This window comes from Xiphophorus maculatus, chromosome 9 (assembly GCF_002775205.1).
Source record: "Xiphophorus maculatus strain JP 163 A chromosome 9, X_maculatus-5.0-male, whole genome shotgun sequence".
Classification (NCBI taxonomy): domain Eukaryota; kingdom Metazoa; phylum Chordata; class Actinopteri; order Cyprinodontiformes; family Poeciliidae; genus Xiphophorus; species Xiphophorus maculatus.
In genome coordinates, this window is record NC_036451.1 from 16,056,826 (window position 1) to 16,076,162 (window position 19,337).

Here is a 19,337-nt window from a genome sequence, read left to right on the forward strand (position 1 = left end):
TTTAATGAGATACAAGTTAAAGTCTCTGAGTAATCGTAGTTCTATAAGCATGGAGTAGAAAAGTCCTCTCACACCTGCTGCTGTGCACTGCCAATCAGCTGGTTGAAATCAGACTACTGCAGTTTGCTTTCGATTACAAAACAGACAAATCTGGTGACTTCTGGCTAGTCAGAGCATGATCAAAATGATTGCAACAAAGTATGTTAACTGTTGGTCTTTCCTCAAAACATAATGCTGTTTAAAATCAATTGCATTTTTTGAAATTGACTAAAGCGCGGTCAGATTAGCAACAAAAGCAAAACATAAAACACATACGTGTTAATCTGAGTGAAGAAGTGAAATTTAAAACGCAAAATCATCATATCAGCATAGTTTATTTGCAATGTAGTAAATAAATCTAGACAGGAGAAAGGTCATTTGTTTGCTTTGGCCCTTCCAGGTTGAAAATCATAAATAAAACAGCTTAATAGTTGAAAGATACCCATTGCCTTTAAAAAAGAAAAAAAACCTGTCCTAAGTAGTAGCTAAAAATGTTCAATATGTACAAAATGTAGGGAGCATCATGGAAACTTTCTTTTCCAAAGCTTTGTTTTCTTGTGGATTTTTGGTTATTGACTATTTTAATTTTGCATCATAGAAATAATTCTTAATATTTTCCTCACTTTGTTTCCCACAGTGAGATGAATTTCAGCTACGAATCCCCAGGATTTTTCACGGCACTGTGGCAGAGTTAATTACTTTCATGCATCTGTACCACAGTTGTGCTGGTCTGATAGTGGCATTGTGAGAAGATTTTTTGTTGTTTCTGCAAATTAAAATTCAAATGTTTTCCTAAATTAATTCGATAAGAAGAAATAAATTGTTTTGTACACTAACAAGCTCAATTTATTTGTCAATGTGCTGAAAAATGGAATTCAATGAGCATTCTTGGGGAGGGATTTTTTTTTTTTGCTATCGAAGTTAGAGACTCACTGAAATTATGAATCCTGTTCCACATAACAGAGATCAGTAAGGAGCAGACTCCACAAAACTGGCTGATGGCTCATAATTTACCAACCATTTTAAATATGGTGAAGAATAAGAAGCCATCCAAAATGGTCTGCTTTCATGAGCTTCTGAAATGAGTCTGTGTTTAAAGGAGAAAAAAGACAGAAGAAACCCCAATTAGCAGAACTGATATGCAGCTGAAAGCTTTGGAAATCACTAAAGAGCTGAACACAGCCACAGCCAAGTTCAAAGTCTGTTTAAAAGATTGATGCAACCAAATTGACTGTGAGAACGTTCCAGGACGTCTTTTCCCCACGCTTCATTTAAAAGTTTGGAAATAAGATACGGATTTTGAAATACGTAGTTTTGCAAAAAGTATTCACACCCCTTTTATTTATTTATTTTTGATGTTTATTTTTGTCATGAAGAAGAAAAAAAAATAGATCCTTTCTACATACTGTAGTCAATTGAATCCAATCTTATAAATATTCAATGTCATTCATATGCAGTCCTAATCCATCCTAATTATAAAACAATATGGTTAAGTTCAGTTTATTATGCCAATTGATTAAAGGTTTTCTATCGACAAAAACTCAACTGTATCAAGTCCTTAACTTTACAGTGATTCCTGATAGTGAGTCTGCATGTGGTGACAGTGGAAAGGAAAACTAGCCCATAAAACAATATCCTAAGCTGATATCATAGATAACTGTTCAATCTATCATCTGCACAAAGACCAATGATAAACTCACAGGCCAGGCTAAGGAGAGCTTTATTCAGAGAATCAGCCAAGAGGCCCATGGTAGCTCCAGAGAAACAGTTTAAGTGAGACAATCTGTAAACAGCACAACTACTACTACTTGTTTTACTGCACATAAGTGAGACATGGTTGACATGGCAACAACTGTCACCTCGTGTAATAGCCAATAAACGTGGCCATTTTTTGAAGATGACCAACAAAAAAGCCACTTTTGAAACAAAGCTATTAAACATTCTCTTTGCAATTTGTCACAAACCACTGAGATCCGCCAAACAACAAAAGCTGAAGATGCTCTGGTCAAGAACAGAACAACTTAAATTTTTTTGGCTTCATGCAAAGTGCCACATGTGGAGTAAAATTAATACAACACATCACCCTGAACTCCCCATCCTCTCAGTGAGACAAACTTGTTGCAGAATCATATGTAGGGAGCCTTTTCTTCAGAAACTGGTCAGGGCTGATGGAAAAATGGAGGGAATAAAATGTAGGGCAATTTTGGAAGAAAACCTGTTAGAGGGTAAGGGTTCAGCTTGGAGCAGGACATCGACAGTAAACATGCAACCAGAGCTGCAATTAAATGGTTTAGATCAAAGTGTGTTTAATGGCCCAGTCAAAGTCCAGACCTAAATCCAATAGTATCTGTGGCATACAAAACGGATGTTCATAGACACTTTCCATCTATGGTCTATCACAAAATATCTGTATAAAATATTCTAAGATTTTTGGTTTTAAAATATAAATGTGACAAAATTCAAAATGTACATGTATTTATTCAAGGCAGTGTAAATACTTTTATGGATGAAAAATGGTTTTAGCGTAATTCTAATATATGTATGTCACCGTGAAACGTGATTTCAGGATGTTGGTTGTTTCTTGAATACGTTTTATACATATGGACTCAGGTTTTGTGTGGATCCCTGATTTTCTTTTTTCAAGCATTTTGACCAGTGCTCACAGTTTCTGGAAGAAAACACAACTCTTTTCGACAGCACACTGTTGGAGCCATTGTCACACTGTTCTTTCTTATGTGAGAACACAGAGTGCAACCCTCACAATATAACACACAATTGTCAGGGATAAAAGTGTCAGGAACTGCACTAGCAGTGGCAAAATACTGCTGTTGGGAGCAAGCAGAGGCAACAAAACCCTGTATCTTTTGATTTATGTCTATGTGTTAGCCATGTTGTGAGGGCATCAATCTTTTTCTACAATTCAAGAAGAGGCACCTTCCTCGAGTAGACAAAGGCCCTGTAATGTAATTCATTACATTTTGATTTAAAGACTCGGCCATAAGGTGTGTGTGTGTGTTTACATTTAGTGTGGGGTTAAACCTGTGTTTATTGTACAGAATAGATGAGTCTCTTGAAAATTTATTTAGGTGATGTAAACATGCACAGTGAAAAGTGTTAAACAGCCAAAGGTATCACTGGATCTACTTTCACACACACTTGAACTGAGCTGGTACCACATTCTTGAACTAAAGGTTCTTTTTTCCAAGGTTTATGTGGCACTAGTGGACTTTGTTCATTATATCTGGGCAGAGAGAGAGAAGAGGAAAGACATGGACCAAAAGGTCTGGGGCTGGGAATGGAACCGAGGATGACTGAGTTGAGGACTGCAACCTCTGCATATGAAACATCCGCTGTGCCTTTTGGCGCCCCGAACTACAGGGGCACCACATGCGCACGCAGCAAGTACCGTTCACAAAGTTCATGTTTTCATAAAGCACAATATTTCTTCCACCATAGACACAATGGTGGGAGTTGATGTATAAATGTTACCATGAAGCAGTTTCATCCTGTAACTTCGCATTTATGTTTAAAAATAGCAGAATATGTTGAACCTACGCAACTCTTTCTTTCTATTGGCCAACTTAAGATGTTTTAGACCATTTACTAAATTGTAGACTGGTATAACACCAAGAAAACAAAACTGCTTTACCATACAATACTCCTTTTAACATTATACACATTTGGGAGCTCTTTCATGTGTAAATTAAGGAAGAAATGTGCTCAGCTTTTTTGTTAATGAAGAGTGCATATTATCACGTTGTCTTTTGTTGCTTTAATGTCGTTTTGGTGCGTCCCAGCGGCCTGTTGATTCGAGTCGAGCACTAAGTGGTTGTTAATGGCACAAACATGGCTGTGTTTTTAAAATAGCAGACTGCCCATTAGACTGGTATTAACAAGGTAATGGACTGTTACTAAACTGCTGAATGACATTGCCGCTACCGCCCCGGCCGAGGCGAGCCGTGCCACGCACACTCATGTGCCGTATTCAGTCAACAATAAATAAACAATAACAAATAATTTGAGCAAAACCACAGAGAAGGAGTCTGATTTCTAACTTAGTGTAGCAATGGACAAGGAAGAAAGCTTTAGGTAGGACCTTCCAGAAGTGGAAAAAGAAAAACTGACTCAAAGACATAGCTAGGAGGCATGAGTGTGGTTATTAAAGCTGGGATGCTCTATGGATGTTTACTTCAGCCCAGCTGCTTTGTTGTGTCTCAGAAATTATTGATAGGTATGAAGAGACAAAGTAATAAAGAACTACACATCAGTTGTGTCTGTACATTGGACTCCCCGTCTGTACAGTCTGTCAAATTAGTTTTAGTTACAGCTTCTTTCTGCCATCTCACTGATATTCAGGACCAGGCTCCAACCTCTCGTTTTATCAGACGCAGAGGGACATGGTCATGTATTTTGTGTCAGTTTGTGCACATGTAGCCTTTTTTTTTGTAGTTGATTGTGTCCTGCAAATACACAGTCACGTACGTGCTCCAATGCACACATGCGCACAAATGCGCTCTTACAGTGTGGTGTGGCGATAGGCCAGCACAGCGGGGGGTATATCCCAGGGAAATCATTTCTCTCAGTCCTTTCTTCCTATTTGTAACTTGTCCTTTCAAGCAAGACGGCCCTTAAAGTTCAGTGGTGCATTCTTCAAAAAAGGCTATTACTGGCTGCCTCTGATTCTGTATCATGCTGCGCACAGACCAGCCATCCCTCCTTTTTATGTGCCTCTCCTCCTGTCATCATTTTCTGAAGCCAAGAGAGGAGTCAGGGTTTCCGAAAGGCCTGTGACCAATGCCTTGAAACCCTAAGCAATCTCCGCCTCTGACTTTGCTCCAGATGTCCGTATCCTATCGCTAAAAGGGGCCTATTGCTTTTGATACTTGACAGAGCTCCCGCTTTGTCTCTGTGTTTGTGGATCTCTGTTATGCCCTTTATGCTGACTGTCTATCACAGTAATTCTGAAGACTTAGAGGGCTTTTAGAGAACAGCGTGAGACTTTAGGAGATATGGGTGGCATCTAAAGTGTATGAAGAAAATTCTGATGCTGTTACTGGCTCTATGGAGAAGGAATAAAGATGTCCATGCAGACAACAGGCTATAATCATAGAAAAAAGGTCTCCTAGATTCTTATTTGTTTGGAAAGTGGCTTGTCTCACAATTCAGGATTGGTTGTAGCAGATGTTAAAAAAAGAGTCAGTTTGATTTTCCATAATTTCAAAGCCTCTACAGAGTAGAGCTAACATGGTTTCAGGTAGGATATATAATTAGACACTGTCGGTATTAAAATAGGGTGGCCATTTCACCTTTTCAGTATTTTGTACATTTACAGTTTTGTCCTTTTAATACCAGACTTTTGAATACATAATTGAGCCATATGCAACAGCCCATTTTCTGCCCACAGTATGGTAGCGCAGTAGGAGGAACGTTAGGAGAGCACTATATGACATAACTAAGGAAATGTACCCCTGCTCATCGCGCTGCACCCCGCTGATACAGTAACGTGCGAAAACTTTTCTTATCTTAAGCAATTTGATTATGTGTAGCCAATTTCCAATCAAGAAATTGTAAAGTTCTTGTAAAGTTCTGGTAAAGTTTTAATCTGATTCAGATTTTTCTTTTAGAACAACAATATCAGACAATAGAGGAATAGTGTTGAAAATACCATTCTTCATTCAGTAACATACACTAATCCACACTAAAGAGAGTTGTCAGCTTAACTTCATAACACTCAGCATGACGATTTCATTAATTGGGAAAAAAAATAACTTTTGAGTTTCTGACCGCCTGCTCATCAGTTCGGAGCGATCGAGCTGAAAATCATCAGTTTCTGGTCACCATCTGGTTTCTCTGTGCATTTCTAATATTCATGCTATGATGATTGAATACATAATCCTTCACAGATGGACTCCATGCTTGACATGTCCCCAGCTACTCTGCAATGGTTAAGAGTGTATATTCATGAATTCATGTTCATTATGTCAAAATAACCGATGCACTCTTTGATCATTTTTCAGTCTTAAAGCTTTAAAATACATAATGTTGGAATTCCTGGCTGATTTCTGTCCCCAGTGGAGTTATACTGTGAAATGTTGTCTTTTACTCTATATAAATATGCTATTAAAATCTATATAATTATATTAACATAAGTTAAACGCATGTTCTAGAAAAAGGACCAATTGAAAGTGGTGTCAATTTAGCAGCTCTTTGCTCTGTGGACTGAAGCTGCTATTTGCTGTAGTGATGTACAAGAGCACTCCAGGGTGTTTAACTGTTGGGTGTTATCACCATTACAGCAAACTCACATCTGAATACATGTTTTAAAAGGTTAGAAGCTGTGAATCAAAGAGACCAGCTCTTCTTTAATATCATGGTAGGAGATTTAATATGACGGTCATAGTGTATTCATCTATGTCACCCAAATAGTCCCACAGCTCACAGTGATAGCTCTCTGCTGTGTGGTCAATGACGGCCAAAGGCCTGCATTTCACCACCATCTCCCCATTAACATAATTAGAAAGCCCTTCAGCTCAGGCCTGAATACTGATGGCGGGATAGCACCTTGTTTCCCCTCCTTCCTGTCTCCCCAACACTCGTCTCCCTTTGTCTGCTCGTCTCAGTCTGTCACTCCCATCGTCTGTGACCTCCACTGTCATCACGGTTGCCCTTGAGGAACAGAAATCTCTCCATTTCACAGGGACCAGCCATAAGGGGCTTGATTGTAGCAAATTGATCCATAATCACACAGTGCTCAGAGCTTTTTTGTCCTGTCGCCTCTTCATCTCCACTTGAGAGGCACACTGTTGGCGTATTTACATGCTTCCTTCTCAAGGGTTTCTTCTGCTCTCGCCCTTCTATCGTTTCCTTTTTTATTCCCCGTCTCTTGCTCCCTTCAAGTCAGTGCTTTTATCACTTTGCCAACCAATTTTCTTTGCCCTCCCTTTCTGTTCCTCCTCTTTCTGTCTGAATGTGATGCCAATCACTGAGTCTCAACATGGGCATTGTAATCCTCTCCTTACCGACCGCTGACCAAAGCACCTCTGCTTTTGATTGAGCTCTCCAACTGCACACATAAACCTGATAGTCATGATAGAGGAAATGAGCATGTAGGGGTGACTTCACCTGAAAAAAAAATCTCATCAGCTTGTCCTCTTTTATTTTTGCCACAGGTTTGTGTCTTTTTCACAGTAGACACAAGACTTTGCACAGCACTTGAGTTGAAGAATAATCTTCGGTGAGTTTGCCTCTTGGCTGAGGTTACACAAGCACTTAATAAATTGTATAAGTAAAAGAAGAAAATATAGCAATGCCTTTTCCATCATTATAATTCAGATTCGGATCGGTCATGACATCAATCAGTGGCTCATCCAATTCAATTAACATTTCAACTTTGTCACTACCAGATTAGTTTTTAATCCTTTTGTCTGTACCATGTCAAACTCAAGAAACTGCAGACCAAATCCACTGAGATGAGCTCTAGCAGTCATCTGCATTGCTGGCTACAAATATATTACCGTCGTCTTCAAAAACCACTTGATATTTGGAAAACATCTTAGCAGTCAAAGTCCAGACAATCGAGCCACTGAAACAGTTTTTGACTTTACATTTCTGTCTGTCCATCCAGCCGACCCTTGCAGGGTTGCGGGGGTGCCAGTGTTCAGCGGTTATCGGGCGAGAGGGATGGTACACCCTGGACAGGTTTCCAGTGTGCATCGCAGGATGGGGTGAAGATTGATGAATTTTGTTTTTCACCCTGGCAATCTGCTGTCACGTCATAAGTCATCTTAAAATGTCAGCTAGTTAGGCAAGGATGGCAAGGCATTTTTCATCAGGATAATTTGCAGCAAGCAAAACAAATAATTTTTATTCTCAATAGAAAGAACATCACTTGAAAACAGATTCCCTTCCCAGGTGTAATACCACACAACAATAGATTATGCTGGATTTGACTGAGTGCGTTTTTAAATTACAATTACATCACTTTTGGTGCTTTGGTATTGGAAATTCTCTTGCTGTTTCTGTCCCTTTCACTAGTAACGTAAATTAATTTATTCATTGGCGCCCATGGTAAAGGTGTGTAAAAAGCCTTAAAACTAACTTTACTGCAGTAGCTAACTATCAAAATCTTCATAAATACACTTAAGTTACATCTATGTTTCAGGGTATTGGGCTACCCATGATTGTTTGAAGTCATTATTTATTAACATCTATTTTATTTCTCCTGCTGCATAATGTACCCAAATTAAATATTGGATTATTTTTCAGGATGACATTTTGCTAATGCAAGTGAAAATCTATTTATTTTAATGGTTTTTTACGCATCATAACGGCGGTTGCCAAAAGAATTTTCCATGTTTGTATATTTAATGTACACTAATGTTCATTCTTGTTTGTCTCAAAGAAAACGAAGGCTTTATTGTATAACAATTAGCTATATTTCTGCAGAGCTTCCTGCCTCCCCTCTCTTCGAAGGGTTAGCTGTGTAATTCGCGGTGCGTTTGGTGACAGGAGATGCTTTATGAATGTGTGTGGAGGCCTTGGCAGAACCCTTGCTTCCCCACAATAAGATGAGCTGAATAAATCTGAACCACACCACAGGCTCTCCAGCACCTACACACATGTCAGCACACAAAAATTTAAGTCAGGGGCCTGGTCAATTCCTGGGGAAGAAAACAGAATCATAAAACTCTTATCACTTTAGAGCCCTCTGCACTTTGGCGCACAACCCCAGCCCTCTCCGTCTGCCTCTTTTTTTTTTTTCCCGCTTTCCGCCTCTCTGTGTCTGGTCGTCCTTGAGGTGGGAGCGGGCTCCGGTGTTACAGCGGGTGGAGCGAGAGCGTGTGTGTGTGTGTGTGTGTGTGTGTGTGTGTAACGGCTGGATGCCCATTGAGCCTCACTCGGCTGGTCAGTGCACAGCGCTGCCTCTCATTTCAAGGCTCTGTATAAATACAACGTCAGTGACAATTTACGGCTCAGGCCCATCCTCGATGCTACGCTGCGAGCAGAGCGTCGAGCGTGGCTTGTTGCCATCTCGCCAAAGTGAAGCCAATTTATTACAGTGTAAAATCCGCAGAACAGAGATATGGGGAGGCCTTGGTTTTTGAGACCTGCAGTGAAAAATTGTGTTTATTTGTGATGAACAGGGCAACCGTGCCAACTGGGCCGTAAAGATTTTTAGATTTTGTTTTTATCTGCTTCAATTTAAAAATCAATGCTATGTAAGACTTGTAAAGTTTAGTGTCTTCCATGTCAAAAAAGCTTAGACACACGTGAGATTTAAAAGCATCTTTTTGATTAAATGTTCTTTTAAACTGGGTAGTTTCTTATAAATAAATGCCTTGTCTTCAGGAACTCCTGACAGGGCCTCCTTTGTACAGGCTTAAGAGAAATGACGACCAAAATCTCAGTTAATTACATCATGTCACAACTTATGAGAGCGGGCCCAAATTTCCTGAGAGGGCTGTCACAGAAAGAGCTGATCAGCACAATCAGGACTGACCTTCAGAATCCATTTGATTTATGTTGTATTTTTCTTTTTTTATTCACCAGCATTTTCCTTCGTCGACATAATTTACATATTTATCTGAGCTGATCTGAGTTTGACATCCTTTATTTATTTATTTATTTTTTCTTACCCCCACTTCCTGGCAAGCGGCAGTAGAATGATCTGCACTGTGCCGTGCCGTGCGGCGCATGACATTGGCAGGTGAGAAAAATGCTGAGGGAGCACTTTGATTTGGAGGTGTGGGCATAAATTTTGCTTCTTGCTGCTTTCACTCACTCATTGTCACCCACAAGCTCCCGCTCCCCGCCCCAGCTTCCATCAATTTTTACATGCACACTCATTCATATATTTATTTTCCCTTAACAGTGTTTTGAGCTGTTCTGATGGCACTCAGAAGATGTGAGATGTTCTGATCAGCAAGGAGGCAGTGAAGAATTCACATCACAATGCGCTTAGTAAAATTAAGAAACAGAAGGAGTGTAACATGAACTCCAGGAGAAAATGACAGCAGCTCCTGGACATGAAGTCACACTGTGGTATGAGGATTAACTATATTGGCTTTTATTATGTGCCTTGTCTTCAATGTTAGGAAAAGCCATGAGTAAAACACTAAAATGTAAGTTAAATTATATTAGATTATGGTACTTGATTAATTGGGGTGTGTTTTAGAACAACTGGAAAGAGTTTCGATAAACCCACAAAAGAGTTATGATTGACTACATTTGCTTCATTATAAGGGAAGTGCCCAGGAGGTGAAGCCTCTCTAAGATAAAAATAAAAGTACTGGGATGTACCATAGAGAAGTCTGTGGTGTGTTGTTGCATCTAATTAAGAGGATTTTCAAACTAGATTTTAGATTGAATAAATAACTTTATTGATCCAATGGAATCACAGAGAAAAGGGATCTCAGTAATGGATAATTAGATGTGGAGTGAGCAAATCCCTCGTAATGGTTGTTTTATTTATATATATATACGTCTATATATATATATATATATATATATATATATATATATATATATATATATAGAGAGAGAGAGAGAGAGAGAGAGAGATCTATATAGATAGATAGATAGATAGATAGATAGATAGATAGATAGATAGATAGATAGATAGATAGATAGATAGATCTATATATATACTGTATATATATAGGTAGATCTACCTGATGCATTAGTTATTTGTATAAAAGACTGCCTAGCTGACTTTTCTTTTTGTGACTGAGCTTATGCTACTTCCCTCATCACTTAAGCCTCTATCGGCTGCTGTACTCTTATGAAAATTGTGCATTGAGTTTTATAAGCAGTAACATGTTCATAAGCTTTTTTATTTAACAAAAGTTCTGTGTTAAGCACATTGACCTATTTTATCTCCTCCATTAGTGACTTTTCATACTGCTGTGGTTGATTGCAATTCCACTTCCAAACATTAGGTGTTGCTGCATAAAAAAGACACCCCAACACGGGAGGAGTGGCAGCATGAGAATAGTCCTGCAGGAAGTACATTCTTCATGCACAAACCAAAATATAGCACAATCACTGTTTTTAATATGTTTTCTCATTTACGAATTCACTACATAACACTTTTTCCTTTCTATTTTATATTCCTCCTGGGAGGTTCTCCACTGCTACATATTTTTAGATTATGGCTCTCACTCTCCCTGGCATCCCAAAGTTTTACAGTTTTGTAACATCTCGAGACTAAAAGATGCTAATATTTTTCTGTTTTAAATAATTTTTTTAGAGGTTTCTCTTTTTTTTTTTCATCTCTCAGCCATCAAAGAGATCCTACATAAATCATTTATTATATTTGCATGTTGGGTAATAATCAGGTCTGGTTTTAGCTTGTAAAATGTAGACAAATGTAGTTTAAGTCATGATTTAACAAGAGGAGCAATTGCTTCTTCCCATAGGGGGATTTGGAGTGGATATTTTATACATACCGGCTTTGGTGAGTCGAGTGGTAAATTCTTACCTGAGGCTATTTTTATAAAGTAATATTCTTGTTGGGGTTGACTTCAGCTTTTCTCCTTAAACATTGTATTCATGAGCTGTTGCTATCTTTTATCCTTTTCTCAGCTTTATATACTCATCTGTAAGACACAGCAGACTAAGAGGCCTTTGTTCATTTTTTTACCTTTTTGTGCAACAACAGGAAAGTTTCTTTCTTTCCATCCTTCTTTCTTTTCCCTTATATTTCTTTCTTTCTTTCTTTCTTTCTTTCTTTCTTTCTTTCTTTCTTTCTTTCTTTCTTTCTTTCTTTCTTTCTTTCTTTCACAGTTAGTAAATAAATTGATTTAAGTTATTTTATGATTGTGAGGGCTCTTTTGAGTTTCTCATATGTTTTTCTCCAGTCTTCCCTGAGTTTATATCATTTTAAAAATAAATGTGATTTTTTTTGTATCTGTTAGGTGACAAAACATGTGTTTTATCTAGCTGACAAGACAGTGATTCTGGTTTGACATTTAGCTTGGTGCACTTGGAAAGCATTTATTGTTGAAGGGTTGTTGTTGTTTACTTCTCCTGTTCTCTTACAACAATTTCTGAAAACTGTCAAGAAAAAGCCTTCAGATTTTAAGGACTGGTGTTGAAAGATTTCCTTCAGTCTCGTTCCTTACCTTTCTATTTCTTTTTTCTTACCTGCTCTTTTTCTTTCAGCGTCTCTCCCCCTCTTTCTCTTTAATGCCCCAGCTCCTGATCTTCACTGCCACCTTGGGGTCAGGAGATGCTGCTGCATCACTTTGCCCTTGAGGGTCAGCTGAAACCTGACCCCAACCTTTTCTTGTGAAATGCCACCCTCACCTGAGTCAAAATGATTTTTTCTTTCCATACCTTCACTCCATCTATAGTTGTTGTTCTCTGCAGGTTCCCTGAGGATGTTGTGGGGAGCCTGCATGGAATAGTTGGACTTAATTTTGTGCTACAATGCTTGGCTGCTCAGCAAAGCAGAGATACAGGCACATAAACACAACAACTGCTTGGGGAGCATTTGTTAGCACTCTGAGGAGACATACTCACACAGACACACGGGGCGATGTGGGATAAAGCGTACATCCTTTGTAAACTCCAAGAGCCTGCTGGAAGAGATAGTTTTGATGAAGCAGCAAGGGCACACTATCGCTAAGACTAAATGTAGCATGGCCATGATGGCTGGATTCCCAAAGAAGTCGGGACCTTGGCAGCTTCCTCTGCTCCAGCTTCCTGGTTTAACTAAGGGATATGTGTGTCTGTCCATTTACTGCTTTCCTATGCTTGCTGTGTATGTCACTTCTATGGTCTTGTTCTTCGGGTACATGTGGTAGCCTCCGCTTTAAGGCCAAGGCAGAATTTCTGCGGGATGAAATCTCACAGCCAACGTGCTGCCTGCATCCGGTCAAGATGCAAGCGCTCACATTTACAACAACCGGCCCGCTCCGCCCCACAGAGACTCCTGAATGGCAAACCCATTTGTCTCTGTGAAGGGCAGAAAGAGGAAAAAGCAAAATAAAATCTTTGGCGGAGCATTTTAATGGAACAAAGCAATTTTTTTTTACATCTCCTAACTACTTAAACAGACTCAAATGCACACATCTGTCTGAGGTTAAATTGGAATTAAGGAGAAGGAAAGGAGCATAGCCTGTTACTAATTAGCATTTTCTCTGCTCAGCAGAAGAGAGCGAAGGGGATCAATAAGATATTAAGTTTGTGTATAGCAATGAGGTGCACAATCACTTTCATCTATTAGCAACAGCAGATTAGAAGGGAAACACTGGCAAAAGAAAAACACAGCAACAAAACTTTGACCTTTGCGGATTTCAACTGGACTTGAGATGCAATGGATGGATGCTGCTTGTTTAGCCTGTCTGCAGTGGTGCTTTTAAATATTTTTAGAAATTATCTTCAAACTGTAAACTAAACCATGAGTGATTAATCTGGTAGTTTAATATTTGCAATATTATGTGGTCTTTGATCCTAACTTCAGAGAGAAAATCTTCTGAAATTCTCTGTTTCAACTTAAAACTCTTCCTGACCTATAAGGTCATCAGTTCATCAGAGGGTCAACACAGAGACACAAAAAGACAAGTTACACACTCTTGTGCAAATTTCAGAGCTGCCTTTATCATTGGTGGCATAGATTTTAAAAAATTACATGGTGGCATTACTCTTGCTGTAGATTTGCAGGTAGCTTTATTGAGAATCTCTGTTTCCTCCACATCCTAAAGACATATTGTACTGACATGTGGTGACTGTGGATTAACGCTGCCGTAGTAACAGCCAGTCTGAGATGAGTTGAGCTTTGTGACATAATGCATTATCATGTTGGAAGTAGCCATCAGAAGATTGGTGCACTGTGGTCTTAAAGCTGCAGTATGTAACTTTTATAAAAATAAAGGTCTCTATGTCACTATGATCGAGTTCCTCTGCCTCTTCCTTGTGATTTCCATTTGCAGAAATGCACCACTCCCAGTCAGAGACAACCAATCAGAGCCAGTGTACATTTTTGATCCTTCCTAAACATTACAGCATTTAAATTTACCTTTAAAAAAGGAAAACAAATAGGGACCAAGAAAGGAGATGAGAAGGGAAGGAAACAGGAAAAGCATCTGTCCATTATTCTCTATAAAGTCAAAGGCCAGAGAGAAATTCTTAGCAAGACATGAAGCCTTCTCTCTCTTTCAGCTCACACCTGTTGCAGTCTCATCCTGACCCCTGTAGATGTATAATTCACCGTTACTTTTGAATATTCTGTGCAGTGTTGGTTTGATGTTTGATTCATGCGCTCCAGTGTGAAAGCAGACATCCGAGTCTGAAGGTTCTGACCCACCCCTTTAATTAAACTACAATATGGTAGACATATCAATATGACAAATTGCCCTACCCCGAGCTGCTTCATCTTTATGCATTGACAAAACCATCTCTTTCCATTTTTTATGCCCTTATTTGCTTTTACCTTACTTCAAACCTGCCTCTGCTGTGTCTGAATTCACTTTTTGCTGTTTTTTCCCCCAGAAAATGTGAGGTCAGAGAAGGAGAAGAAGCTGGTTTTTCTCACTGCTCGTGTTCACCCCGGAGAGTCTCCGGCCTCTTTTGTCTGTCAAGGTAAAATAATAATTTCATTTTGTTGTCACTTTTATTTGATTGGTTTAAATTTAACAATGCTTCACCACAAGGTCTGTTACTGTGCTTTGATGATTTAAGTATGCATATTTTAAAGTGTATCATAATAATTAACCAGTATTTCATTAGATTTTGAGCTTTCTTTCTAACACATAAATCCCAAATTGCAAGCTTACATTAGATAGAGTGTGGGTTTATTGTGCATTGTACTTGTAATGCACAAATAAATTAATTAGATTAACCTTAACTGCTTGAAACTGTTTCTATATTTGTTTCTCAGACATTATTAGATGGTGAGACTAGTAAATGCAACATTGCAGCTGAATGTGATTCAGGTTAAAAATCTGTCCATTTGGCTCTTTTGGTTTTAAGACACATTAACAGCATACACACATTTACAGTTTTACCACTGTATATATTTTTTTCTAAAAGGAAAAGTTATTTCAGCAAAGTAAAATATTTACTGAGTGCAAAAGAAAGATGAGCTCTATGTCCAGTGACGTAGCAAAGCAACATCAATTTAGGATGTTTATACACCCAAGATGAATGAAAGTTTCACTACTAATATCTAATCGAAGGCAGTCACTCTAATAAACCATGAGGAATATCAAAGTCAGACAAAAAGTAACTGGTCTGCTCTTCTGTCCATTCATCCTTCCCTCCTTCTTTCCATCCATCAATCCCTGTCAATCCTTTCAGGTTCAGATTAAAGACTGGCCACTGTCAAAATATTTGTAGTAAACTCATTGAACCTCCTAGTTTATGCTAATAAATAGCCCGAAAGACTTCATCCATCCATTCTGTGCTCCCCGCTATCTGTTTGTGTGTGTGGCTCATTATGAATTAGATGATTTGGCTTTAAGCCCGCTGCATGCTGTCTGTTTTTCCACCGTCGTCAGCTCCATTCCATTTGCATCGATTTAGGCTTGACGTCTCCCATTCCTCCCCTGATTCTGATGATGCCCCCTCACCGTCCTTTTCTTTTTCCTTTTGTTTCTCAAAACTCAATTAACTGCGAAGCTCGCCCCTGGTTTTCTTTTCAAGTCTTCTTTTTTTTTCCTCCCCCTGCTGCTTGCGTATGTGTCTGTGTGAATTTATATGTGTGTGCAATAGGTGTCATTGACTTCCTGGTGAGCCATCATCCAGTTGCCCAAATCCTTCGTGATCATGTGATCTTCAAGATAGTACCCATGCTGAATCCTGATGGAGTCTATCTGGGAAACTACAGGTACAAATGAATGCAAAATTGTGCATTTTGTATGTAGTCTTTTGTTTATATCATCTAATTTTAATTTTTTCTCTTTAACTATACTTTTAAGAAGCCTAATGAATTCATATAGCCAACAGCATTGTATTTGATTGGAGAAGGCATTTGGCTTCAGGGCTGTTATTTCTGCCAGCTCTCTGTCCATCCTCTCCTTCTCTCTGTCTTTAACACTGTTGCTGCTGCTCTGTGGGTATCCTCCTCTCCTCAGTTTTCCTCTCTTCTCTTTCCCATCCTCATAATTGCCTTTTACTTAATAGGCTCAGCCCCCAGAATACTAATGCTTTCTGAGATAGGCATCAGCAGCACTCTCCCACTGCGTTTGTGAATGCCATCTAGTGGTAATATGCCATCACTGCTTTAAAAATACATCCACCAGGTTGGCCGCAGCTTAAAGACAATTTACATTAGCTTGTTTTTACTCTGAGTGGTGATAAGGTTCTTATTGACAGAAGGTAAATTGTGACAGTCACCTCCTCACCAATCACACGTGCCAACTTATGGACAATTGCATGCTTCCTTGCCCTCACAGAGAAATATAGCATCCCAAGCAGTCATCTCTGCAGGAAACAGCAGAGAGCAGGCTGGAACATGCAGAGCAAATAATCAATGGCAGTTACCCCGGGATGAGTATCCTGTTCATGGCTGGCTGCTCTGCTGTTTCAGGGTAACATTAACACCTGTGTTATTACCGGCAACTTGGGTAAATGTCAAAGATCCAAAAGACAACGAGCTGGGCAGATCAGGGTGCATCCCTGCATGTCAGCATCCCATTAAGGAAGCTAAAGGTGGCTGTAGGCAGCGTGTGTTTGACCTCATCACTGCCTACCTTTAGGCCAGACTATTACGCATTATAGGAGGTTTGTTCAGAGCTTTTCTAGACTATTCATGCTCCTGCTGTTTAGTCCCTCCAGGTTGTTGCCTGAAGCAATGTCTCATTTGAGATTAAGTCACTTTAACAACATCACTGAGATATTTGGCTGTTTAGGATGTAGGCCATTATTGGTAGGCAGGGCAGGTAATTTTGGGTAATCTAAATCCCATTCATAAGAGAAATCCCTTGTTTTCTAATTATACACTAGATAATTAATGACTAGCTTAAAAGGTGAAATAGATCCTCTGTGTTTGCAAGTTTCTTTGCTTGAAAAGTTGTTCCAGTGTTGCCCAGGCTGGTCCAAAAACCAGGTCTGAATACCAGTTTGGGTTTCCACATCCTCAGAGAAAACTCAGTCTTGTTTTTACACCACGTATAACTTCTGTGTTTGACACTCACTATGTTGTACGTTTTGCCGGAAGAATTTGAACGACAGTTTTCTCATCGTCTTTGCTAATATCTTGAATCCTGGGTTTAAATATGAGGAGGTAGATGGATTTATTGTGTTTGTGAAAGTACTTACCAATTTTAACTTTCATTTCTGACAATTGTTCTGTAAAACAAAACTCTAAACAGATGACAGCCACACATTTTTAAGCAGGATTTATAAACACCAGTTGACAATGTTAAAACACTGACTGTTGTGAACTTGACTATTACCTGCTATGTGTAGTGTATTATAGCTGACTGAAATGTCAATATTTCAGCAAGCAGGTTTAGTCTTCTTGCTTTAGATTTATTGCAAACAAACATCCAACTAATGGAAAAACAATTAAATTCATCATGTCCTTCTCAGCCACTAGGTAATCATCTGGCTATATATCCTGTTTGGGCAGTGGAACAACTTAGTTGCAGTAATTTAAATAATAATTTCAGGATATTTAATCTGCCTTCTTCCTGCTTGCATTTAGGATCTTATTCTTTGGACTTTAGAACTTATCAGGAATTTATTATTGCAAAAATACCTACGTTTGCTCTAAGCACAATCTATAATCCTGCTGCAGATCTAAAGCTGGCTTATTGGTTACACATAATTGTGTGTGTCAGTACATCCAAAGGAGAAAATCCAGGAGATTTTTTCACTAAATCTATGTGTGTGTGTTCATACAGGTGTTCTCTGATGGGCTTCGACCTGAATCGCCACTGGCAGGATCCCTCTCCGTGGGCGCACCCCACGCTGCACGCGGTTAAACAGCTCATAGTGCAGATGAACCAAGATCCGGTGAGCATGTTTTCACCAACACACACATCTCTTATTTTGCGCCCCATATTCCTTGACTACACCAGTGTCTGTTGGTCCCAGGAACAGTTTTCTGTCTCCCTGCTTGGTTCAGCATGTTTCTAAAATCTGTGTGTAGGGCCTATGAGGAAGAGAGGTTGGGGAGGCCAGTCAGCACCTCCTGAATGTCAGCCACCCTCTCTGGGGCATTCAAAACATATTAGTGAAGCAGGACTTTGCACTTTGAGTCTTAAACTCCACTTTAACTTTTCTCCCTCTAGTTTTAGTCTTTGAGTCAGAGCAATGCTACGCTGGCAGACCAGGGGGGCTTTTCCCTGTGTGTTCCTGATGTTAATTATAAGCCGAGCGTCAGGTTGGTGGGATTACTGAAGGTCAGTGCGTGTCCTGGGAATGCTCTGCCCTTTTGTACTCTCCTCTAATCCTGATAAGAGAGGGAGCAGGCTGGGACGGGATGCAGGGCAGGCCAGAGATGTGGCGAGGCGAGGAGCTGGCATCGGGCAGATTAACCTTTTCCCCAGGCGCCGACACGCTGATCGATAGACTCTGTCATGGCAGGGTGATCCACTCATGCCTGTCATTCACACACAAACCTACTCAGAGTAACACACATGCTGCAGATGACACAAAAATCACACAAACAAATACATCTACAGTGCAGTGCTAGTGGATAATACAAAGTGACTTAATTACCTTGCTTTTTTTTCTCTTTTTTTTTTCTTGTGTCTACTCGTGAAATTTAATTAGATTTGTCTATATCTTGTTCTAGAGCAGTGTACATCAAGATGTGGACTGAATCTCCATTGCAATGAGCAGAGATACAGAAATACTCTTCATAGAAAAATAAGTATTATTAAACAAATTTAGGCCAACAAAAATCATCTAGGGACAAAGTTTAGCTGTTTTATAAATGTTTTTATGAAAACATCTAACATTGCTGTACATTTCCAGACATTGAGGGATAGATGTCTACAGTTGATTACTAAATGCTCACAAATCTGTGTTTGCTTCTGCTTTTATTTATAAAGCTATATACAAACATAGATCTGCTGCTAAATTTACCTCACCCAGCAAATAAATTTGAATGAGGGAGTGGGGATCCTTTAAAGGGAATCCTCACTCGTACTTATCTATATTTAAATAACCCACAATAACAAAAAAATCACAGCACTGTGTACCTTAATCTTCTCTCTTGATAAATTAAGCTCCTTGTCACAACGGTATTGCAGCATATTGATCATAAACAGAAATGTCTATGGTAGTGGAAAATGACAACATCCCCCTCCTTGTGTGAACTCTCTTGACTCCTCAACCACAGATGA

The 19,337-nt window shown here is 39.3% G+C and overlaps 1 protein-coding gene across 1 annotated transcript in view; it reads left to right on the forward strand.

Moving 5' to 3' along the window:
• The window catches only part of agbl4 (ATP/GTP binding protein like 4), a 303,108-nt gene that overhangs the window by 253,664 nt on the left and 30,107 nt on the right, over positions 1 to 19,337 (forward strand). The window contains exons 7-9 of the mRNA XM_023339872.1: positions 14,533 to 14,622; positions 15,754 to 15,868; positions 17,889 to 18,000. Of these exons, the coding sequence (XP_023195640.1) occupies positions 14,533 to 14,622; positions 15,754 to 15,868; positions 17,889 to 18,000 (317 nt within the window). The remainder of the gene's footprint in view (positions 1 to 14,532; positions 14,623 to 15,753; positions 15,869 to 17,888; positions 18,001 to 19,337) is intronic.